Raw genomic sequence first — 26,611 nt, 5'->3', positions numbered from 1 at the left:
ACAGCCTCACCACAAGATTCCGTGTACCATGGACGGGAGGAAGGGTATGACAACTGAAGACGAGATGGTATAAATCTGTGCATGAGAGAGAGCAATTTACTTTGAAAGAATTCCCAGGATGAGTTGATGTCAGAGGCGGTACAGATGGGAGACCAGTCCAGATGATTGATGGCTGCTTGAAGACCATGCCAGTTGGCCTGAGTGAAATGCCAGACTCGTCGACGCTGAGGAGGCTCTCTGAGAATGGTCAGAGAGATGTCCACTTTGACAAGCACATGATCAGATGAGCCGATTGGAGCAGAAGAAGCGCAGCAGACATTTTCAGGGAAGTTTGTCATAACCAAATCCAGAAGAGAAGATGCTCCGTTGACTGAGATCCGGGTCGGGAAATTGACAGATTGTGTCAGTCCCAGTGAGTCGCAGAAGTCCTTTGCTGAAGAGCCATGGCTGGTGAGAGAGGTACCCACACCCAGCCAACTGGCATGGTGACAATTGAAATCACCACATATGAGGAAGAGAGAGTTGGGATGGGTAGATAGAAGTTGGTCCATATTATCAGACAGTGAGATGTAGATGGAGTCATCGTTGTTTGGTGGACGGTACAACACACATATGAACAAAAGGTGGGAGCGAAGGGGAAGCCGTAGCCAAAGGTATTCCTGGGGGTGAGGTGGAGAGAGGGCAGTGGAGGGTGAGTGAGGAAGAGAGTTTTTTATAAAGATAGCAACCCCACCTCCAGGACGATGCTCAGGTCTATCATACCGGAGGAGGGAGTAACCTGGGAGAGATACCAAGGCATCAGAGACATCATGAAGGAGGAAAGTTTCTGTTAAGCAGATCACATCTGGTTTGTCAGAAGCAACCTGTATGGAGAGGTCAGTCAAGTTTGAGCGAAGGCCCCGGATGTTTGAGGTCCATACCGTTAATGAAGAGGAAGGGGGAGCATCGGGTCCAGAACAGGGGGGGGGGGGGGGGGAGGGGTAGGGTAAGATGTGGAAGAGGAGGAAGAGGAGGAAGAGGTAGGGAGAGCTGTTGAAGGTGTGTCAGAGATTTCAGAGATTTCAGAATAGCTTGGAGAAAGGGAAGAATGGGGCGGACAAAAGGTTTGATGGAGATTGGGTGAGGCACAGTGAGGTGTTATTTGAGGAGGGGGAAGAGCGAGGCAGAAGGTTTGGGGAGATGAAGGTGAAAGTTGGAAGGGGGAAGAAGCAGGGAGGATGCTTTGAGGAGGAGGGGTGAGAGGGGAGTCTAGGAGGGGAGGAGCGAGGGAGAGTCTCGGAGGGGAGGGGTGTGGGGGGAGTTTAGTGTGTGGGGTGTGGAGGGTGTGGAGGTGTGGGGTGTGGTGAGATTGGCAAGGGGGGAGAAGGGGCAAGGGGCAAGGGCAAGGGGGAGATTTGAAAGGGATGGGTGATGGGGAGGATTTGGAGGGGAGGGGTGAGATTGGATTTTGAAAAGTGTACGATTCATGGGAAACGAACATTTTTTGCAAAATGAGTTTGAGACCTTCGAGTCAAAAATACGTTTGAGGACACTGGAGGAGGGGTGGAGTTCTGGATAGTTTAGGGAATGTAGAAAGGAGGAACTGTAAGAGATGGTATTATATATATTTTTTGGAATGAATAGATTTGGTGAGCAAGACGAAAGCATCCTTTTGTAGGAAAAGAAGAAAAGGGTGTTATAATATATGAGAGAAAATAGTTGTTCAGGGGAGAGATTATACATTTCTAGCCGCGAGATCGCGAACGAAGAACGAACGAACGAACAAAAAGAACAACAAATAAACGAATAAGACCTGGGGAAGGAAATATTATTTTGGGGTTTTTTTTTTTTTTTTTTTTGTGAGTACAGATATTAAACAAGGAGGTACGGGGTGAACGACTGGTACGAAACAGAGAACGAAAATAATTTCAGCGCATTCGACGAATCGCTGAGAGAAAAAAGCACAAGGTCGGAGACGGTACGGTAGTCTAAGCCTACGTGTACTAGGCCGCAGAATACTCGATACCATTAACCGACGATTGTGTATACATGTACGAAAAATTAGCACCGAAAATTTTCCAAAAGATACACTTTTGGTACACACACCGAAAGATAGATACAGTCTCGACAAAAACACGATTGTGATAGATCACTTAGCTTCGAGAGCGTGAGCGCATGGAGCAGCTTCGAAAAGACGTGACCTCGCCGTGATCTCGCGAGTTCAGGTCATTATCCTCAGTTAAAACAAGCCTGTGCCTCTGTGGCGACATGCGGTGAGGCGAGCGTAACGAGCCGATCCACACTGGTAATCTATAAAATTAAAAATTAAATTATCTTCCTGGTTGTCTAATGGGATGTTAGGGTAGTTTTGTGTGTGCAAATTTTTTTAATGTAGTGAAGAAAACAAGACATTGTTAGTCATATTTCCCCATAATCATGCAAAAGACTTTAAAAATGGTATGTGCTGCTTCTTTGCTTGACATTCAGCATTTAAAGGGATAAGAACATGGGCAATCCCCATAGGTTGGCATCCATGGGGAGGAGGAAATTCCTCCTTAGGAAATGCCCCGCTGAGTGCGGTGAGAAACGTGGCTCCATTGTTGTGATGCCGTTGATACTTAGAGTGTCCTGGGAAGTGACGGAACTTCTCCCAAGCTCAGTGGCTGTGTTTGGCTCGTATAACAGCCCTGTGTTGTTGTGTGTATTCGTTTGTATGCTCATGTGTGTGTGGCAGCTGTACAAAGAGTCAGAGATCCGGTAAAAATCACAAACAAAAATAAACACCAGCAAACTTTTATTTTGCGAAACAGTCCACTTCAGACAACCAATCCACTTTCATGAAGCCTTGTATGGTTTACCAATATTGTGGTGTTTACCTGCCAATAGTTATGAATTTTGGCTTGAAAACCTACACAAAATTAGCAAATGGCAAGGACCACTGTACACAAGCAAGTTGTAAGGAAGCCAATGCGGCCACATAAATGAGCGAACAAACCACTGCCTTTGAGGAGTACAATACCAGCGTCCATCTATATTAATACTGCACTGTCGGGCTATGTCGGATAAAATATGACATGCTTCAACATTTGTGGGTCTGTGCTTTGCGTATTCGCGGTTTTTCGTGAGCGAATCCATTTTTTAAAGTTGTGCTATAAGCGAGCTGTGCGGCCTGTTCCACCATTAGCACTATAAACCTAGCTGCATGGCATGTCCCACCATTTGCGCTATAAAGACGCTCCACTGTATCTGCCAATCATCACCCGTCAACATACCCCACAAACAATGGGCAGACTACTCATCCCTCCCGCAGCTACCAACAATTCACGTGTCCTGGGTCTCAATCATTCTTCTTGTCCCGCTGACTTGACCTGTGTTTGCCGCTCGTTCCTCTCATTGATCAAACATGCCAAGCGCAAGACCAGTGCCGGAGATGCGTCAATTTTTAATTATTATTATTTATTAATTAATTAATTTATTTATAATGTTGATGGCTCCATTCACAGACTATATAGTCCTCATTGAGGCCAGGCCTTAAATAAAAGAACTGCATAAAGATAAATAAAAGACAGATAATGTAAATGTGAGGAGTGAAAATGAGTAAGAAAAGTGTATGATGAAAAGTGTATGATGTTTGTTTGCAAGAACGAGAGATTAAAGCTAGCCCGATAGCTATAGTTTGAGTGAGACAGAAAGTAAGACCAGAAATCCTGACATGGAGAGTGCAAGATGGTTCCGGGCACCACTCGAAAGCTCTTAGGTCTGAATGGTAGTACTACCCTGAGTGGTTGCTGTCTACTACCTACTACTTGAAGAACTGGTCCAACCACATGGGTGTTTTTTAGGAGACACCATGCCCTTACTGGATGGCCATTGGTTCCCTAAGGGAGCACAACCACCCTTTCACAGCTATTGTTTTTAGTCCTGCAGGATGTCACAGTCACTCTCCCCACTGGAAAGCCAGTGAGGGTATTCGGTTTAGTCGCTGACTACACGACCATGCAGCAGGTAGCACTGGGTTACATGTTACCAGTGGCAGTCAAGAGACAGATCTGACTGAAAAAGACAGCCTAGAGGCAGAATAAAATTGCTGAGCCTGAGCAATAAATTGGAGCTGCTGGACCGGCTTTCGAGAGGAGAGATTGTGGCCTCTGTATGCAGACTGTGTATGGAGTAAACTAATCCACTGCTCGCTACATACGGAAGGACGAGAAGTTGATCCGAGAAAGTGTTCCGGCGAGCGCTGTACTGAGCACCAAAGTGGTCACCCAGGTCCGGGACGTCCACATAGAAAAAGGGTGGAGAAGGCTCCCAACGTATGGATGGAGGACAACTCACAGAAGAACACGCCTTTACGTGAACCTCTCATTTGTAAAAATGTGATTATGTATGTACGTGTATCTGGCTTGGGTGAGTGGCGCTATCACGGGTGATGCGGGTCTGGGCAGGAGGATGCTGGTGCGGCTATGAGTGATGTGCTGCGCGATGTAATCATGTGCATTTGCAGTCGAATTTATTTATTTTTATTTTAAAATGTTAATAATTTTTTTCCCATATGAATCAGGAACTGCCGGGAGTCTATCCCCCCTTTTTCCATTGAAACAATAACCCGATATTCGTGGGCATATTCCAGGAACCAATCCTCCATGAATGTCGGGGTCCGACAGTATTTAGATATGATAAAAAATATATGCATTGCAGCCTAATGTTTTTTTTTTTCATGCTTTGTTTCTTAGCTTTGCCTGCGAGATGCATCATTCTTTAAAAGGTGAGCAGTGGATGATGATTATTATGGTTAATAAATAATAACCCTGATATTGATGGAATTGACTATTCTATGCTTTAAACCCTTAAAGGTCTGAAACTACTTTCATACTGTACAAGCTTATTGGGCTTTGTAAGAAATCCTTTTGGAGGCCTCCAAAGCATTTATTTTGACGATTTCATATAACAAAGAAGCAAGTTAATTTACATTTCATTTAACCCATGGAAGGTGTATTTTGAAGGATATTTGTCAAGGTTAAACAGTCTCTGTTCCGATTTTTAAATGCGGCACCCTCCCCAAAACGTCCATATAAGGAGAAAAAAATTCAGTAAAAAAAAAAAAATCAGCTCGATCGAAGAGTATTTAGAGGTCGTGACTGAGGGTTGAAGTTTCACCGTTACTCATATGCCTATAATATAGGCCCAATATGTAGTTTATGCAGATGGGTCTATATATTTAAATCTACCGTATATCTTGTTCTCTTTCTCATCCTCAGGTTCTGATTTGCTCTCCTTCTACAGCCAAAAAAAGAAGGCCATGACCTCTCTCTCTTACTAGGGAGCTTAGCTCCCCTGAGTTATTCCAGCCGTAGACCGAACAGCCAGACATCAGTAGCACTCCTTGTGTCCATGCTTAATGCTTATTGCTTAATCAGCAGCACCAGGAGCAACAGTAAATCAGAATCTGGGGACGAGAAAGAGAACATGATATAGATTTAAATAGATAGAACTAGAGTCCCTGTATATAGAGAGTTGTGTCAACTCAAATTTGGACGCCATTTTGTGTCTAAATGTGTTGGATTAGATATACATGTACATTCACGATATGGGGTGATATATTCTAAACCTGCTAAAAAAAATTTACTACACATATTTAGTCTTATTATTACATACAGGTGATATTTGTTTTGTCAAAAACTCAGCTATTGCTGTGAAAAAGAGCTGTGTGGTGATATTAAAAGTGGTATGGCAATGCATATTACAAGCCAACACTGCATATAAGAGCTAACATTATAAGTAAGACAAACCAATGCTGTCGTTCTCTGAATTTTAATAACTTTTTGAAAGGAGTGTGGGCATATCCAATATTTTTTAAAGGGTGCCGAGAGCAATTCCGGTGTAGGACTTCCAGCCGACATATAGTCTAACACACTTAAAACAAATTCTGTACGTGGTATTGCCATATATCTGACTTTTTATTATTTTGTTATTTTTTTATTATTTATAATTTTTATTTTATTATTTTTATATATTTTTATATTTATATATATTTTTTATATATATTTATATTTTTTATATATTTTATAAAATTATATAATATTTTATATATATTTTATATAATATAATATTATTTTAATATATATAATATATATATAATATATATATATATATATAATATATATAATAATATATATAATATATATAATATATATATATTATATATATATATATAATAATATATATTATATATATATAATAATATATATAATTATATATATTATATATATATATATATATATAATATATTATTATATAATTATATATTATATATATATATATATTAATATTATATATATATTATTATATTATATATTATATATATATATATATATATTATATAATAATAATATATATATTATTATATATATAATAATATATATATAATAATATATATAATATATATAATATATATATATTATATATATTATAATAATATATATAATATATATAATATAAATATAATATATTTTATAATATATTATTTTATATAATATATATTTATATTTATATATTTATATTTATATTTATATTTATATATATTTATATATATTTATATATTTTTATATATATATATTTCTGACTTTATTATTTTTATTATTATTCTGACATATTTCTTTTCCATATTTCTGACTTTATCACTTGGAAATCTATACATCTTATATTTCCCAGATTGGTTTGAACAACCAAAAGCAGAACAACCAGTCATTTTGTTTGGCAATAAACAACATTCCGTACCAAGCTGACGTTCACGCACGGTGAAGTTAGACACAAAATGGCGCCACGAAATCACGTGACCAGAAATCTCGGGTCAGCGCATGGCGCAACTCTCTTTATACAGGGACTCTAGATAGAACCATCTGCATATACTACATAGAGGGCCTATATTATAGGCATGTTAAGGTGAAACATCAACACAGGGTACTACTACTGCTGCTACTACTACTACTAATCTGCATTCCTCACTAAGGGATGTAGTGACCCCCATAACTGTTGGTCTTCCACCTTCTGCCAACATTCACGTGGGCTAAGGTCAATCTCATTGGCACTCTGGTGTAACTAAGAGAGTCTTGGGTGTCCTCGAGGCCGGCACCAGGTTGGATTGGGTCGGTGAGCATGGTAAAGATTCGTGGCAAATTCCAGGGAGATATGAGCCGGTACATGTTCACTTAAGCAGCGGGTGTTTCCAAATGGGGAATAGCTTCTCCTTGCAATATCGAGTGTGATCGAGCTGAGTCTAGTGATCTCACTAATGGTCTTGTTTGAGACTCGGTCATACCATCGAACCCCAAGGATGTGGTGTTGACATCGTATATGGAAGGGTTGTATGATGTATTGGTCCTTTTTCAAAACGGTCCAGGTCTCACAACCATAGAGCAGAACAGGAAGGATGCATGTTCTGTAAATATGGAACTTTGATTGTAAACTAAGACGATGCTGTTTCCAGACAGCATCTAGTTGCCCCATGACAGAGCCAGCTATGCCAATTTGATTACACACATCAGGGCTGCAGTATCTCGATGAATGAATGTTGGTATACAGAGTGTAAGGCAGATATCAGCCACAACTAGTCTGTGGTCAGTATTTGCTAGAGCTTTGGTGCCTCTGAAGACCCGATATGATTTAATAATTGAATGATCTCGAGATAATAAATGATCAAGTTATTTACGGGTACAAGCATCATTAGAGATCCAGGTGAATCTGTGTATGTCTCCTTTTGAGCCAATAACCAATGGATAGCTTATGGGAGGAGCAGAGGGAAATAATACGAAGAGAGTTGTCATTCATATAGCCAGATCCGCAGTTCCCGATAACACTTTCGTATCCTGTATGTGCCAGAGGATGCATTCAGGACACCGATAATCAAAAGTTGGTCATGGGGGGAGACCGATGCTGCAAGAGACTCCAATTGCTCATAGAATATGTCGTTCTCTGAACTTACAGAGACCTCGGTAGGGGCATATGCCACAATCAGAGAAAGGGCACCATGCCGATACTCTAGGCGAGTTACAAGGAGGCAGCCTGAAACAGGGAGCCATGACATCAATGAGCGGCTCGTATCAGTTGCCAGTAGTAGGACTACTCCATGGGTGTGCTGTGACTTTCCTGAATGGATGAGGGTGTAGTTACCCACTTTCTACTGTCCACTGCCAGCTATTCTTCGGACAAGCCCGCTGTTGATATTCAGAGTCTTGTCATTTCACACACAATGGCTTCCGGATATCCTAATTGAGCTAATGATAATATGTTCCATGTGGCAATACATATAGTATGTCGAAGATCAGGAATTGTTGGAGCCATGGATGCACCTCAGCCTATCACCTCCCCGAGAAGGGGTTTGCTGGAGACTCTAACCTTGGTGCCTTAAATATTTGCCATTATAATACAGTGTGGGGGCTTGACCCTTAATACTTCATTGCCCTGGGACAGGGGAAACCTGAAGCACAGTAGATAGAGCCAGTTCTTCATGAAGTTGCATAATGTGCCTCCATCTATGTCAGACATGGCTGTTGATCCCGAAAGGAATTCATCCACCAATGAGTGCCTCGAGGCATCTCTGCTGCTTGGTGCCAGGTTATTTAACCCATAGCTGGATATTTTAAATCGGTTGTTCTTCTCCTAGTTAGGCTGCCATCCAAGGCTGAAGCACAGTAGGAAAAGCTTCAGGAGAAGCTTGGCAGTAGGAGTTTAGTTAGGAGAGACTATAAGAGACGCTGACTATATGGGCCATTTCATGGATAGGGAGAGGCTCAATTCTCCCCACCACGCCAGTCAATCCCAACCCATTGACCCCCTGAACACTCGGTAGCGACCTCTAAAATATTTTTTGATCGAGCTGATTTTTTTTCTCTGAATTGTTTTCTCATTATATGGAACGTTTTGGGTGAGTGCTGCATTTAAAAATCGTAACATTGAAACTTTTGCCCCCCCCCCCCCCTACGATAGAGGGATTGATAAATATGAATCAGAATTGGAAGTGGAACGTGGGAATATTGAGAAAGAAAAAGGAGACTGTTGAAAATATGGAGAGCCAAAGTTTTCCTAAAATTAGGATACGTTGTTTTGCCAAATTGTCATGCTGATGAAATGCTGAAAAATTTATCCTACTGGTTTTTACAGCATTTGCATTCTTTTTTTTCTGAGATGGCACATTCGTCTTTGTCACATTTACCAGGTATTCTTGGGGTCTTTTGGTGGTGGATGAGGGTCATCGGCTGAAGAATGTGACTTCATTGTTACGGGAAGCTCTTCTTGAGGTTTCTCTCAATTCTTTTTAACCCTTTCTGAGAACGCGTCTCGTTAATGATGGAATTGAATGATGACTTGTGGAGAGAATTTCATTGGGTTGATACGATACTTGTAATTGTATCACTGACTTTTGAGAAAAAAACAACTGCTGCTGCCTGAATGCAGACATGTTTTTTTGACTATTATTCACTAAATTGTTTTTTTCTCATTACCAGGTACCGTGTGCTTCTCGTCTCCTCCTTACTGGCACTCCTGTTCAGAACTCTCTCAATGAGCTCCACTCTTTGTTGTCCTTTGTGGCACCACTGGCTTATCCCCCTGCAGATCTTTCGGTTTTCTGCCAGCAGCACAGCATGGTGGACACCCAACCTGACCATGGTAAGGGGTTAGGAGGGGAGAAGGCGGTATCATTTCATACATTTGATTCTTTCTGTTTCATTCTTCACTACCTTTCACTTAATTTTGCTCATATGATGACGCATGCATGGAGTAATGTGTAAATAGTGAGTACCATTGCCACAGGATAACACTTTTCATTTCCTATTCTTTTTTCATTACCCCCTTTTTCCACCAAATTACCCTGCAGCTGAAGCACTTCGTTCCTCCCTCCAGCCATATCTTCTGCGCAGAGTGAAAGCTGATGTCGCAGGTGAACTCCCCCCAAGGTCAGAGGTCGTGTTGTTCCATGGACTGTCGGCTCTGCAAACGCGCTGCTACCGAGCAATTCTGGCACGAGATATGGGTGAGCGAAAGTGGATGATTGATCAGCGGTGGTGAGATAGAAATAGATGGAAAAAGACAGAAAAGGAGAAAGTGGAAAAAAGAGAAAAGCTCTCTATAAATTACAAAGAGAAGAACACGTGAAGTGAAGGCTGTAAGTTTGGCATATACAAATTTAAAAGGAACTAGAACGACACTCTTCGATGTCACGATGTCGACCGATATGCCTCCGCCCACATTATTACATCATTATAATACTTGTACCAAGATTTATTTAAATCCATTCAGCTGTTCTTAAGTTATCACATTTTAATCTGATATGACCTCTGACCTTTGGCCTTGTACCTCGGGACCCCAAAATCTAATCGGTTAATCTTTACATCATTATTCATATCTGTACCAAGTTTGAATTGGATCACTTCAGCCTTCTCGAGTTATAGACCTATTACAGACTTTGACCTTTGACCTATTGACCCGAAAATCTAATCATTTAATCTTTACATCATTATACATATCAGTACCAAGTTTGAATTAGATAACTCCAGCCGTTCTCAAGTTATAGACCTATAACATACTGTTACGGACCGCGGATAAGATGTTAATTTGCCGAGCGGATGGCGCCGCGGCCCGAACAGTTTTTACAATGACTAAGACCCGATTCCTTAAACGTGGGCCAAATCGTGCCACAGATATTTAATTTGGAAAAGACAAAGACGACGGATGTGAAGAAGAAGAAGAAGACAAAAAAAAAGGTTTGAAATACGAATATAATTTATTACTATTTACAGGACCAAAAGAAACCAAGGAAGAAGGAAAGATAATAAAATAAAGACAGAAAGAGGGACGGACCAGAAGGACACAGTGAAAATTCTAGCTTACCTATTACAGTCTTAATTAATACCCTGGACAGAACAAACAAAAGACGGACTCACACGAATGGGGAATTTGCAGGCAGGAATGGAAGGACTGGAATGGTTTGGGACGGCAGAGAAGGGGAGGAAGGCACGGAGCTGGCTGGAGCTTGATCCCTCACGGGACGTCAGGCTGGACCTCGATGGCCGCCGATGCCACCGATCCTGTGGTGTGCGCGGGGTAACGGGTCGGAGCTGCCTGGTGGAGCCAACGCTGCTGGTGGGGGTCTGGCGTGACGGGTTCTCTCTCCCTCTCTCACAAACTCGCATGACTCTCTTCAGGCTTGTCTGTGATCTGATCTCCTCCCTCCTCCACTCTTCTGGGGGCGTCTCCCGTGGGTTATACAAGCCCCACCCTTGACCCTTTTGCGAACCTCCCCCAAACGTTCTCTCTCCGCCCTCTAAAGCCAACCCCTCGTTCTGGGTTGGTCGGCAAGGGCTGGTTCACTCCTCCCCTCTATGACGAGGTGGAGACACGCCTTTCTTCCCCGACCTTACCTCGTGGCTAATGGTGGTTTTGGGGCGATTCGAGCTAGCCCCAGCCAAAGGGCAGCAATGGCGAATGAAGAAAACCGCCCAAATGCAGTTGGCAATTGCAGCAAACCTGGCAAACCTGGCACTTTGAAGATGCCATGTCGGAGGGATCTACCTTATTTAATGCGGTGCAATGGAGTGTCAAATTAATGGAAGACAAGGCCTTACCCTACTACACAGAATAAGGAAATAACTGTCAACAAGGAGGAAATCTATTATTGGCTACGTGGGTGCTTGTGAAATAACTACGGGCACGACCTTTGACCTTTATACAACAACTAATGGAGGAAGGAGGGTCCACAATAAAACAATTTAGAAAAACACAATCCTCATATCCACAACACTGCACCCTCCTCCTCTTAGGCACGTCCCGGGCCTCTTACCTTTACTTTTAGTGTGGCACGTAGGTGTAGTTCCCTCTACATTTAACCTGACCCTGAGTGTGACAGTTTTAAAACATAAATAAATATGTCCCGCTGCTCCATTGCACCCTACCTAACAGACTCACGCCCACAGCTAACCGAATTGCGGAATTGTCTTCAAACTATACATTTACGGTGGGGGCACATTATTTACAATGACTCTACTTTATTTACAAAACGCAACCCAGGACCTGTGATCGTTCTTTTGGGGGGGAAGACAGTCTGCCCTGCATCGATGCACCATGAAAGCACCCACAACGCACCAATACACCCTCAAGCACCAATCGGTGCACAGTCATCTCAGTTCGATAATAAAAATAAACCGACAAACCCTTGGTGGTGTCTTGCTCTTCGGCTCCCTCTGCTGGCTATTGCTCTCTTCCAGTTGTTGTCATCTTTGCTGGCGGCCTATTTGGACATAAAATAAAATGCACCAACCGTGTCCGTTTTTATTTATTTATGGCCCACAGGGCCGACTAGTGTGGTTCACCTGTGGGGCATAGGTGCCCTGTGACCAAGGTCCGCCAGCAAGATCTCGGGCCTTCATGGCCGGTTCCAGCAGAGGGGCCATGCCCCAACCCATGGGGTCCATAAGTGGTGCTCAGCCACAGACGTGGTCCATAAGGTGGTGCATCGATGCAGACAGCTGGTTCCGGGAGTTTCGGCGCACAATGGCGGACTCACGCACGCTCCCCTCGGCGCCCAGTGGCGCACAGTCCTCATGTGGGAGACAAAGGGGGGGGGGAAAGACAGATGAGCGAGGGGTAAGGTCAAAAGGGTACACATCAATCAAACAAGGCAATGCAAGGCGAGGTGCGTATGGAGACGGAGCGGAGAAAAGCTCGTCCCTACCGTACGTCACCCCCCTTGTCACCTACTCTACCCTTGCCCTTACCCCATATGTACAAAATCTACACATTACAAATTCGTCACTATCGTCACGTCTTCCCCATATTTCCCCTATGCCAAATTCGTCTTTACTCCCACTACTTAAAAATTTGCCATCACCAATTCATCATCAATCCTCATAAGGAGGGAGAGATGGAACAACAGCACAATGTCACACCCACGTCATGATGCGTCTCACATTCCAAACATTTGCACAATAAAAATAACAAAACAACCTGGCATGGTGTGGAGGTACGTCATCCCAGGTGAGTGGATGTAGATGGTGCGAGGAGATTCCTAATCCTAACTATCCTCTAAATGACATTAACACACTTTACACTACCCGGGGTCTTTCCCTGCCAAACCATTGGCCATCTTACTCTATGCGGTTTTAAGAACCAAATTCCCATTGACCAAACTGTGGTGCTTCCTCAATTTGGGGTCTCACTCCCCCAATGCAACTCCCTGTGCCCTTGCACAATTTCCGGGCTGAGTCGTGTAGCTCTCCCAGCAGGTCTACCCACCTGCACACCTCCACCACTGTAGTTGCCACCCGAGCGTACCTAGCTCCTCACCCTAACCTATCTAACTGGGGAAGGCCCCTCCTGGCTCTGTCACCCCTCGGTGCCCTCTGGCACTGGGCTACCTGGGTCCGTCCTCCGGATCCTCGGGCCCCATCCACAACTCTACCGGCTCCCAGAGCCCACCTGCGGCCTCACCTGGCCGACATCCTCACAGTGGTGGAGTGCCCAACCAACTACACACACTAACAGGCTACACGCCCAGCCATTTCCACGACACTAATGCACCCATCACTACACTCCTGTGCAACTACCCACACCACAGATGCCAATATCCAACCACAATTTACCTGTACCCTCTACCTAACTCTTACACTACCCTCCCCGGGTATTCGTGATGGGGTCCATCCTCCTTTCCCCCATCCACACCTTCGCACCATCCACTCCACTCCACAGTTTCCACCATACTCACTCCACGACCATCCATTCCAATACTCCATATACTCCAGACCATTTATTCCATACACCTGTTCTCCATTCACCTGTAGTTGCACACCTGTGCAATCACACCTGGTGCCACCTGCACCCTCCTTCCTTCCTGGACCATTTGGTCAACACAACACGCAATCACCACTACTCAGTCATACACTGCTCTATACACCTGTTCAGTTGCACACCTGTGCAATCTCAATACCACTCACAATGACAATCATTTACTCATACCCTGCTCAATACACTTTCGATCCTCACACACACGGCATCATCTCATCTAACTACTCCCCTCTGAAACTCACGCTTCCCAGTCGTCCCTTACTTTATTGCGCTCCCTCGTCATTATAATCCAAACTAATCTACCTGCGTCCCCACTACAGGTATCATTGTCACTACCTAAACCTTACCGTTACCTATTGTCAATCTCTAGGTCCCTACACACGATATCCTAACCCTCCCGGGCTAGTTTTCACTGCCATAAACCCCATAACTAGTGCTCCTTTGCCCCCGCTGTGAGGGATGGCAGAGTTGCCATCCCACCACATCGGGCATCTCCCACTACCAATTTGGCTCATCCAATTGCAACCAATCAAAAATTTTCCAATTACTGCCAATTCTATTCACTTTTCTAAATTTCGGATCAAAAACACTATCATCATCATCACAGTCCGCTTTATCCGAGCCTCGGTGCGTCGTCACATCATTAAAACTCGGCTTCGCAAAGCCGAGCAATGAATTTGGGTGGTTTGGTCGCCTGCAGTTGGATCCGTCCGGCATTCACGACTCTGGGGAGGAGGCATGCTCGGGCCGAGGTTCCACGCATCATCGCGGCTCGGTACCTTGCTGTCCCGGGTCCGATGGCTCAATCTCGCCCGGTCGGAACCCCGCCCCCACTAGGGGGCACCGTACCGCTTCCTCCTACTCGCCCTTGAACCGAACCGGACCGGTCGCCTCGCCCGACAAGGCCCGGACTCGACCGTGCGGGGCGGGGTCAGGCCCGAATTGTGCGCAACGCCCCGAAGCGGGGCGACGCAGCATCGATCCGCGCGAGGCTTCGCATCCAACAAAGCCAAAGGGCGCCCCGCGCGAGGCTTTGCATCCAACAAAGCCAAAGGGCGTCCCGCGCGAGGCTTTGCATCCAACAAAGCCAAAGGGCGCCCCGCGCGAGGCTTCGCATCCAACAAAGCCAAAGGGCGCCCCGCGCGAGGCTTCGCATCCAACAAAGGGCTCCACGCACCGAGCGCCCGCTATCCGTCGCCCTAACTGCTAACCCGGTCAACGTCGATGCTTCACTTGCATACGCGACCCGTTTCACACTCACAAAACCTGGCGTCTCGGCGCCTCCAGTGCATCCCACACACTCCGTCCATTCCACCACCGCACTCCCTGTTACACACCACACCTCCCGCACACCTTCTTGCACACACTCGCCGTTCGCACACTTTGGTCCACACCTCTCCTCCGTTACGTCCTCCGTAACACTCACCATGGGCGTTCACTCTTGCATCCACCCACTAACGCGCTCAGATGGGCTCTCCCACACCCGCGCCACAACCAACTCAGGTGTGCTTCCTCGCACACGTTCCACCACCACCTTACTCTCCGTGTCACACTCCCCCTCGCACGTACACTCCGTATCGCTCTCACTCCCTGTGTCACACTCCGTACACCCCGACGTGCATTCTCGCTCACACTCGGTATCACTCCCACACTTTATAACACGCTCACTCTTTGACGCACACTTTTTTCTCACACGCGTGCCTTTTTTACTCACACGGGACCCTTCACAAACGCCCGGGTGCCATATTGACCCCAATCGCGCGACAATTCTCTTCGCGCCAAACCCCCTCTTACAAAATCGCCCGGCACCACATGCAGCCCTTCTCACCTTCGGGGTTCTTCTTCCTCGCTGCACCAACACCTGCAAATCTTCATAAGGATTAATGAGCACAGCATCAGGATGTGAGCACGGACTTTGTACAGTTTCCATTCCTTCCTCCGATTCCTGGGCTACCTCCGTCGTCTCTTCAATTTTAATTATACCCACTACTGCTTTTTCTTTATTCGCCACAACGACCGCTGGCTTTAATAAAATTTTCTCTTCTACCTCAGCGGTCGCCGGCTGCCCCATACCCCGGGTCGCAATCTCTATACCCGTCATTGTACCCGCGCTTTCCTCCACTTCGCCCAACCAGTGCTTCTCGACCCGCGTTACCTCCTCGTGCACCCCTGGGACCTGCTCGCTCAACCCGCGGTCTCTGTCCCTCTCCGCTTCCCTTACTTCATATGCGACTCTGTCCCTCGCCAGTCTCTCATTATCGGCCCTCATTTCGTTAGTTATTGCTTCAATTTGGCCCCCCATTGCTCCCATTTGGCCCCCCGTATCATTTCTCAATTCTCCGATTTTGGCCTCTAGCCCCATATTCGCCATTAGTATGGCTGCATTAATCTGCGCCACGAGGTCCCGCACATCAATTCCCCCTATTTGCGCAGCGGGCGTGGCTACCCCGCGCTCGTGCGAGCTACCACTTTGTGCGTCTGATACCACGTGCGCGAGGGCGCCATTTTGTGCACCTGAAACCTCCTCAACCACATCATCATTTCTCTCCTCCATTTCTTCCCCCTGGTTCTGGGTTACTCCTAACCCCTCTTCTATTTCCCCCACCGGCATCCCGCCGCTTTGACTAGCCATGGCACGATTTCCAAATTTAAGATTTTAAATAAAACAAAATTTTGGGCCACCCGTAATTTTGAGCGCGCTATTCGCACTTCAGGTCCGAATCTCACTCCCAGGCACCAATTGTTACGGACTGCGGATAAGATGTTAATTTGCCGAGCGGATGGCGCCGCGGCCCGAACCGTTTTTACAATGACTAAGACCCGATTCCTTAAACGTGGGCCAAATCGTGCCACAGATATTCAATTTGGAAAAGACAAAGACGATGGATGTGAAGAAGAAGAAGAAGACAAAAAAAAAAGGTTTGAAATACGAATATAATTTATTACTATTTACAGGACCAAAAGAAACCAAGGAAGAAGGAAAGATAATAAAATAAAGACAGAAAGAGGGACGGACCAGAAGGACACAGTGAAAATTGTAGCTTACCTATTAAAGTCTTAATTAATACCCTGGACAGAACAAACAAAAGACGGACTCACACGAATGGGGAATTTGCAGGCAGGAATGGAAGGACTGGAATGGTTTGGGACGGCAGAGAAGGGGAGGAAGGCACGGAGCTGGCTGGAGCTTGATCCCTCATGGGACGTCGGGCTGGACCTCGATGGCCGCCGATGCCACCGATCCTGTGGTGTGCGCGGGGTAACGGGTCGGAGCTGCCTGGTGGAGCCAACGCTGCTGGTGGGGGGTCTGGCGTGATGGGTTCTCTCTCCCTCTCTCACAAACTCGCAGGACTCTCTTCAGGCTTGTCTGTGATCTGATCTCCTCCCTCCTCCACTCTTCTGGGGGCGTCTCCCGCGGGTTATATAAGCCCCACCCTTGACCCTTTTGCGAACCTCCCCCAAACGTTCTCTCTCCGCCCTCGAAAGCCAACCCCTCGTTCTGGGTTGGTCGGCAAGGGTATGGTTCACTCCTCCCCTCTATGACGAGGTGGAGACACGCCTTTCTTCCCCGACCTTACCTCGTGGCTAATGGTGGTTTTGGGGTGATTCGAGCCAGCCCCAGCCAAAGGGCAGCAATGGCGAATGAAGAAAACCGCCCAAATGCAGTTGGCAATTGCAGCAAACCTGGCAAACCTGGCACTTTGAAGATGTTGTGGCGGACACGAAAGCACTGACGCGGTGACATCACCCCGCACACCAAGTGGGGATGGGCCACGCCAGGGAGAGAGGCGTGGCCTCACGATATACGCGGAGCGCGCAGCCCTGAGCAGCTTAGTGCTGCAGTTTGAGTACTTTGAATAAAGAGTCTTTTATGAACCGCGTTGTCCGCTTGCTCTTTGCGTAAGCATTAGCGTGCGCAGCATCGCGCTTTATATGGTGACCTCGACGTTGGATCTGCCGTAGCGATCCTTCCGAACACGACGCCATTGCAATGGCCAACGACAAGGCAATGGCGATTAAACTTCCCGAATTTTGGGAGGCTCAGGCCGAAGTCTGGTTCGTTCAAGCCGAAGCCCAATTTCAGCTTCGGCGCCTCACCAACGACGACATGCGCTACTGCCACGTCGTCGCCTCCCTCGGGCCCGGCACGGCCGCTCGAGTTGTGTCCGTCCTTCGCCACCCACCGGACGGCCACAAGTACGAGGCACTCAAGCGGCTACTCCTAGCCACGTTCGGCCTCACGGACGACGCACGGGCCGACCGCCTCCTGGATCTCCCCGAGCTCAGCGACACGCGCCCGTCGGTCAGAATGGACCATATGCTGTCACTGTTGGGCGACGAAGCCCCCGGTTCTCTATTCTGGGCGCTTTTCCGTCGCCAACTTCCAGCGCAGGTTCGCCTCGCGTTGGCCGGGACTGGGCTAACGGAACCCCGAGCATTGGCGGCCGAGGCGGACAAGTACTTCGCCGCTTCGGACACGCGGGCGAGAGTCGGCGTGGCCGTCACGGCCCTCGTGGCTGATGCTGCTAATGCTGCTGATGCTGCTGTTCCACAGCATCAGCTTATACAGCATACGCAGCATGCTGATACGCACCTCGTAACCGCCACCGCGGGGAAACCCGCCAACTCCACCGGCCTGGCGGAGCCAGCCACGCTCCTCCAGCTCCACCACCTGGTGCTGGTTCCACGCCAAGTTTGGCCACGAGGCTCGGCAATGTCATCCGCCATGCTCCTTCAACAGGTCGGGAAACGCCCGGGCCGGCGCTCAATAGTGGCGATGAGCGCCGGCCGTTCGAGCAGCCTGCTGTTCATAACGGACACCTTATCCGGGCGCCGTTACCTGTGCGACACGGGAGCGCAGGTGAGTGTCGTTCCCGCCGGCACGTCAGACAAGCACGCCGCGGGCGGGGGCCCCGCGCTGCTTGCCGCGAATGGGACGCCCATCCGTACGTACGGAAAACGCTGCCTCTCTCTGTGGTTCGGAGGGCAGGTTTTCCGATGGACGTTCGTCACCGCCGACGTGCCCATGGCACTGCTTCGCGCGGACTTCCTGTGCGCTAATGGGCTCCTGGTCGACGTAAAGCACAGACGTCTTGTCCAGGCCGAGACGTTCAGCTCGCTCGCTTGTGCGCTGCCCAGCTCGTCGAGCAGCTCAACGAGCGGCTTGCCAAGCGGTTTGCCGAACGGTTCGGTTCCGGCCACGTTGGTCTGTACGCTTCCGGCAGCGGACGCATTCACCCGCCTCCTCGCCGGCTTCCCGGCCCTCACGGGCCCACCTTCTCGGCGGGGGCCGTCAAGCACGGGGTGGCCCATCACATCCCCACCGTCGGGCCACCGGTCTACGCCCGGGCATGCCGCCTCGAGCCGACGAAGCTGGCGGTGGCAAAAGCGGAGTTCGCTACCCTGGAGTGACTCGGCATCGTTCGGCGCTCAGAGAGCGCTTGGGCGTCGCCGCTGCACATCGTGCCGAAGCCCGGCGGGGGATGGCGACCGTGCGGGGACTATCGCCGTCTCAATGATGCCACCACCCCCGACCGCTACCCCGTCCCCCACATTCAGGACTTTTCCGCCCGTTTGGCGGGCATGTCCTTCTTCTCGAAGGTGGACCTCATACGCGGCTACCATCAGGTCCCCGTCAGGCCGGAGGACGTCCCGAAGACGACGGTCATCACACCATTCGGACTCTTCGAGTTCCTGCGGATGCCCTTCGGTCTGAAGAATGCGGCTCAGGCGTTCCAGCGACTGATGGACAGCGTCCTGCGCGACTTGGATTTTGTCTACGTCTACCTTGACGATATCCTCGTCGCCAGCGCGTCCTGCGAAGAGCACCTACGCCACCTCCGCACGCTCTTTGAACGCCTGGGCCAGCATGGCCTGATTGTGAACCCCGCAAAGTGCCGGTTCGGCGCCGCCATAATCGATTTTCTGGGGCACCGTGTCACCAGGCACGGAGCCGTCCCCCTGCCGGCCAAGGTGGAGGCGGTGAAGGGGTTTCCGCGCCCCCGCACGATCAGAGGGCTGCAGGAGTTCCTGGGCATGGTGAACTTTTACCATCGGTTCCTGCCCCGTATCGCCCAGCTCCTGCGCCCCCTGCACGAAGCTCTCCGAGGTAAGCCGGGCAAAGGCGACGTTACCTGGACCGAGCAGATGGACACGGCGTTCACGGGCGCGAAGCTCGCCTTGGCTAACGCCACCATGCTCGCGCACCCGGCGCCCGATGCACCGATCGCCCTCACCACCGACGCCTCGGACTACGCGGTGGGCGTGGTGCACGAGCAATGGGTGCGTGGAGCTTGGCAACCGCTGGCGTTCTTTATCCGGCAGCTTCGCCCGCCCGAACGCCGTTACAGTACCTTCGACCACGAGTTGCTCGGGCTTCACTTGGCGGTCAGGCACTTCCGCCATCTGCTCGAGGGCCGTGCGTTCACGGCCTTCGTCGACCACAAGCCGCTGATCTTCGCGATGGGCAAGGTCACCGAGCCGTGGTCGGCCCGGTAGCAGCATCACCTCTCGGCCGTGTCCGAGTACACGATGGACATCCGGCACGTCGCCGGGAAGGACAACCCGGTGGCGGATTGCCTTTCCCGGGCCGTCGCCCATGCAGTCCACCTCGGCATCGACTATGCCCGGATGGCAGCGGACCAGGCCGCTGACCCCGACGTCCAGGCCTTGCGGACCGCCGTCACGGGCCTCCGTGTCACCGAGGTGCCGTTCGACGGCGCAGGCGCGGCCCTCTTGTGCAACGTCTCCCTCGGGCGTCCTCGCCCCATCGTGCCCGCGGGCTGGCAGCGCCAGGTGATTGACGCCATCCACGGCCTGTCCCACCCGGGCGCGAGGGCCTCCCAAAGGTTGATCGCCGACAAGTTCGTCTGGCATGGCCTCCGGAAGGCCGTCCGCGGCTGGGCCAGGACGTGCCTCGCGTGCCAGCGCGCCAAGGTGCACCGGCACACCCAGGCCCCGTTGGCCCCGTTCACGGTGCCGGAACGCCGGTTTGACCACGTCCACGTGGACCTGGTGTGACCTCTGCCCCCCTCGCGGGGTTTCACCCACGTCCTCACCATGGTGGACCGCACCACCCGGTGGCCGGAGGCCGTGCCCTTGGCGTCGACGACGGCGGCGGATGTCGCGCAGGCTTTCATCGCCACCTGGGTCGCCCGGTTCGGCGCCCCCTCAGACATCTCGTCCGACCGCGGCCCCCAGTTCACCTCGGAGCTCTGGGGGGCGGTCGCGCAGGGGCTCGGGGTCCGGCTGCACCGAAACATGGCATACCACCCCCAGGCTAACGGCCTGTGTGAGCGATTTCACCGCTCATTGAAGGCCGCGCTCCGGGCCACCCTCCGCGACGGCGGCTGGGTCGACAGGCTCCCCTGGGTCCTGCTGGGCCTCCGGACGGCGCCCAAGGAGGACCTGCGCGCATCCGCGGCGGAGTTGGTCTTCGGGCAACCGCTGCGGGTGCCGGGCGAGTTCCTCCCCGACTCCACGGCACCATGGTCCGCGGCACAGCAGCACTCCGCTCTGCAAGAGACCGCCCAGAGGTTCGCCCCGGTGCCAACGGCATGCCACGGGCACCCACCGACGCACGTCGCCCCGGAGCTTCGCACGGCGGAGTACGTCTTTGTCCGCCACGATGCCCACCGGACACCACTGCGGCCCCCGTACGACGGGCCTTTCCGCGTGCTGGAGACCGGGGCGAAGCACTTCACCCTGGACATCGGCGGTACTCCTGACCGCGTTTCTGTAGACCGCCTCAAGCTGGCCCACCTCGACGTGGACCATCCACCGCCAGTGGCCCGACCCCCGCGTCGGGGCCGCCCCCCTGCGGGCGGACCCCCGGCACCGCCCAGCCCCGCCACCACGCCGCCCCCCGGTCCTGCTGCCGGAGGCATCCCAGATGGCATCCCTGCATCCCAGACGCCGCCAGTCGCCAGGGGGCGCTTCGGCCGGGTCATCCGTTTGCCCCGCAAACTGACCCTTCAGGTGCGCGGGGATTCTGGGGGGGCGCGTGTGGCGGACACGAAAGCACTGACGCGGTGACATCACCCCGCACACCAAGTGGGGATGGGCCACGCCAGGGAGAGAGGCGTGGCCTCACGATATACGCGGAGCGCGCAGCCCTGAGCAGCTTAGTGCTGCAGTTTGAGTACTTTGAATAAAGACTCTTTTATGAACTGCGTTGTCCGCTTGCTCTTTGCGTAAGCATTAGCGTGCGCAGCATCGCGCTTTAATGTCATGTCGGAGGGATCTACCTTATTTAATGCGGTGCAATGGAGTGTCAAATTAATGGAAGACAAGGCCTTACCCTACTACACAGAATAAGGAAATAACTGTCAACAAGGAGGAAATATATTATTGGCTACGTGGGTGCTTGTGAAATAACTACGGGCACGACCTTTGACCTTTATACAACAACAAATGGAGGAAGGAGGGTCCACAATAAAACAATTTAAAAAAACACAATCCTCATATCCACAACAATACTTTGACGTTTGACCTATTGGCCCCAAATTCTAATCATTTAATCTTTACATCATTATACATACCTGCACCAAGTTTGACTAAGATCCCTTTAGCCATTCTCAAGTTATTGCGGTAACGAAAACCTATCATGGACGGACGGGACAGACCGCCGGACGAACAACCCGAAAACATAATGACTCCGGCGACTTAGTCGACGGAGGCATAAAAACGTTATAGCAAAGCTAAAGACCTGCATTTTAGACCATAAACCAAAGTGCATACAGGCTCATGCAAAGCGATGAAAAGCTGGTCAAAGCAAAATACATGCACCTTGACTGCAGAGCTAAAATGCACAGCCATACAATAAACAGATTACTTTTTCTGCCTTCAGCCTTTGCAGGGCAACTGTATACTGTTTAAAACAACATCATGTATTGCATCCCAGAAAGCAATGTAAAGCAGGCTGCCTCACTTGCATATACTAACAGGTTATTAGAGTCATAAAATAGGATTGTCCAATCAATATATATGAAATTGTCCGCATGCTCTGAGTGTGCAGAGATGTTTGAGCACGGTGTTGCATCGGGCAGTCGAGCACGGCTTCTCAACACTTTGATGCAGCTGCGCAAGTGCGTTTGCCATCCTTACCTTTTTGATGGTATGTCAATCAGGAACAGTTTGAACATTAATCGTTTAAGATAATTTGTTGGACAGAAAAATGTAACGATGAGCCGGGTGGACACGGTGTAAAATCTTCCACCTGGATGGTCAACGATCTAGGGTCAGATTCCTAGGACTGCAAAATCATCTGCCAAGAAAGCCAAGAAGATCTTCACTTTGGTTTCTCACATGCACTTTCTCTAACGAGTCTGTCACCTGCATTGCGTTCGTCCGTTCGAAAGGAAGGGGGCTGAGCGAGACCCTTGACAAACCACCGCATTTGTACTCTTCTAACGAAGGGTTTCGCACCAATTCTCAATGGTCGTGGTGTTACTTGCGCAGTGGTTTACCGTTCCCATTTCTTGATTGTGCACCAAACAAACACTTCGAAGGTGGAAACCAGGGTTTAGTAAAGAAAAATAGGGGCACTGTCACTGTGCTCACCCGGTAGTACCAGGGAACCACTGGTAGGCATTAATGACTCACATGATATGTAAATTAGCTGATGGTTTGACTAAACTTGTGAAAGCATCATGCAGAGATGATTCCTTCCAAGTTACATCTAAATCGCGTGAATACTTTTTGAGAGGACAAAAGTAGCGATCCAAGAATCGTAATGAGCTTTGACCTTTAAATTGAACGACTTAATATGCAATTTTTGATGGACATTGCAAGGCATTAGGAGCCTTTGGTTCTCATCAGTTCTACAAAGTTTGGTGAAAATAGGACTATTAGTTCTTGCATCAGCGTGATGAAGGTTGTGATCAAGTTTCATCAAATTGTGTGTGTAGTTTCAGAGAAGAAAGGAAATACCTATTTTGGAGGGTCAAACCTGGACCCACTTTGACCCCACCGCCCCCTCTGTTGTTTCAGAGAAGGAAAGAAATACCTATTTTGGAGGGTCAAAGCGGGACCTACTTTGACCCCCCCTCCTCCTCCGTAAACACCCTTAGACCTTGATTTTATTTTTAATGCCATGAACAAGTTTGGTATATCATGAATGATGAAGGTTGTGGTCAAGTTCCATCGAAATTGTGTGTAGTTTTGGACAAGATCCGAGTGTTTAAATACTGATTGACTCACTCACTCACTTACTGACTGATGGATACCGCACAATGCTAATACTGTACCTCACTTGAACAATTTGTTCCAGTGGAGTGAAATGTGAAGGAGGACAAAGAAGTGTCGGGGTTCGTTGTCCGCTGTTCAATAGGAATGTAGGACAAACGCCTTGAGAATATGAGCCGCTTTTATTACGGAGCCCTTACAACACGTTCGGGAGATTAGGAGGGCACGAAACTGGCCGTCCTTTCTCGAAATATATTTCCCAGTGAGCTTCATTTATAAGCAGGTAAGAACAATATTGTAAGTGTTTTTCCTCCAAGAGTATGCCACGCACCCATAGTTCCACGCATACAATCTTGAAGGTCAGATTCCAACATGGAATGGCCTGTTCTACTGAAAAACCCACAGTGTTTTAAAATCTTCAGATAAGCAGAGGAAACACAGACCAGCTTTGTGGTCAGAACAACAAATGCAAGATAAAAAAAGATCACAGAGCATGACATATGCATCCTCAGCAGACTAATGAGAAAAGGTTTGATAAAGCAACCATCAGCTCCCACAGAAGCAATATTACAATGAAAGAGAGAATTCTGTCTGGACTATAACCTTCGGGCCCATGAATAATCCTGTCGACTTGAGCATTATCTCGTGGCCTACGCACTCACAACTAGGAAACAGATGGACGAAGACAAGACTGAAAATAAACCTCTCCACAAGCTATGCTCGTGCATGGGGGTTGGGGTTGCAACGGGAGTGGTGAGCTCTGTGCGGGCGAGATGTGCACCGTCCTAGTCTGGGCTATGGGCTTTTTCCGGGTTGTGCTGCATCCTCCCCACCTTTACTGTTATAGTGACACGGAGATGGTCCTCACTTTGCATCACGCTCCAGGCCGGATTCACCCTCGCAGCACTGAGGATTTGCTTTCACCTTTTGGCAACCGTAGCCTTTTAGCTCTTACACGAGCCTCGAGCTTGTATACAAAAAAAACCCCCCAAAAAACCCACTGACTTGCTCCACCACTCACCTGCTTGACTCGGTGTCTCTGTACTGAGCAACTCACTCCTGTTATTACTTTCCTGAGCCAGCAACTCAAGTCTTGAGCAAACAACCCTCTTTTATACTGTTGGTGAACTGGCGTTGCTTCAAGATGCTTCTCGCTCCTTCTCCTTGTTGGGCGGGGCCACTTTCACCACGTTCCTTTGCGCGCCGTTCCTCTGCACCGGTCTGTACTCGAGAGGGTGAGAAAGTTAAAAGCACATATAGACAGATTACAAAGGGGAACGATTGAGAGAATTAAGTTGTGGGAGTGGTTGGGGCTTGGACACATACATACATAATGGTGGGGAGGACTCTGGATTTCTCCTGGAACACCCTTTGACACCTGACATAATTTCACACAGAAACCAAACGTTTATGTTTTACGTTTGTTCTATTTTACTCCCGTTGGCCCCTAAGGCCTTTCCCGCAACAATATATTACGAGAGGATGTGTCATGTGTGCAAGATGAGAGGTTAAAAATGCTGAGCTTTTCCTAATGGATCATTTATTGAGTTGCTTGTTTTTGAGCAGGTATTGAGCCAGAGCCATTTGAAGAAGGTGAGCATCTGGTGACAGCAAGTGGCAAGCTAGTGATCTTAGACCGTCTTCTTGCTCATCTCCAGGCCTGGTGGGTTATTGCTTTGCTCTATTGTTTGAAAATTAAAGGAGGGTCAATTGAGATGCTGGAAAGGAAGATTGTATAATATATGGTCCTGGAGTGGTGGTGGTGGTGGTGGTAGTGGTGTTGGAGCTGGTAGTGGTGTTGGAGCTGGAGATTAGAATACAACTCCAGGCATATGCGCATCTCTTCTAAGAATTGGGACGCTCACTTTAAAAAAAATTGTTCAATGTCTGATACCAATTTTAGCAGCCGCTAGTGCTATCTAGGACTCGACTGCTGTAAAATTGGGAAGAATCGGATGTTTTGTAAGGGCTTTAGTGTTTTATCGCATCATTTGTGATAATTCTGGCACATGATGTATCTGCTTAAGTTACAAGTGCTCTCTTTGATAGTGATTTTTTTGTGTGTGTTAAGAGTGCTATGTAGTTTCAAAACCTTATCGTGTGACCTGTTTTTACCTGCGTAGTGTCACAGGTCTACAAAAGCTCGGCATGGTGGTTATTGTTGCTGTTGTTGTGGGTTGATTTTTTTTTTTAATGTGCACCCATTGGTCGGACACCTGTTGGACCCCACCCACATTTGTCACTTGACTCCACCCACCATTGCAATAACACCCAGACAAAATAATATGGCCGCCATCTTGGTTTTCTGGTGGGCCCAAGACATCAGGCCTGTACGGCTTTGCTGATTGTACATTGCCCGGATTTGTTGCATCATACATTGGCATTGTTTGGGTTGAGTGTTACTCACGATGAGGGACCCTGAAAAATCTCATCAATGTCGAATAAAAATTATTCGCAAGGTTTAATCAAGCCTGTCAGCATGCACGGTACATGGCTCCCTAAAAAATAGCGTTACGTAATTTTTGAATGACCAGAACTTGGGGATAAGCAATCCGTGACCGTGTGACTAATCAGCTCATTCTGATATAACCGAGGGGTGGGGCGCATGGAT

General features: G+C 48.7%; 1 protein-coding gene across 2 annotated transcripts in view; it reads left to right on the top strand.

Moving 5' to 3' along the window:
* The window catches only part of CHD1L (chromodomain helicase DNA binding protein 1 like), a 155,189-nt gene that overhangs the window by 35,406 nt on the left and 93,172 nt on the right, over nt 1–26,611 (top strand). For both annotated transcript variants that reach the window (XM_068098272.2, XM_078769862.1), the window contains exons 5-10: nt 4,713–4,744; nt 9,194–9,275; nt 9,483–9,645; nt 9,854–10,009; nt 22,832–22,930; nt 25,567–25,663. In XM_068098272.2, the coding sequence (XP_067954373.2) occupies nt 4,713–4,744; nt 9,194–9,275; nt 9,483–9,645; nt 9,854–10,009; nt 22,832–22,930; nt 25,567–25,663 (629 nt within the window). The remainder of the gene's footprint in view (nt 1–4,712; nt 4,745–9,193; nt 9,276–9,482; nt 9,646–9,853; nt 10,010–22,831; nt 22,931–25,566; nt 25,664–26,611) is intronic.

This window comes from Myxine glutinosa, chromosome 1 (assembly GCF_964187855.1).
Source record: "Myxine glutinosa chromosome 1, kmMyxGlut1.1, whole genome shotgun sequence".
In the NCBI taxonomy this organism is placed as follows: Eukaryota; Metazoa; Chordata; class Myxini; order Myxiniformes; family Myxinidae; genus Myxine; species Myxine glutinosa.
The sequence above is the reverse complement of the archived record's forward strand: the minus strand, read 5'-3'. Positions and strand labels throughout refer to the sequence as shown.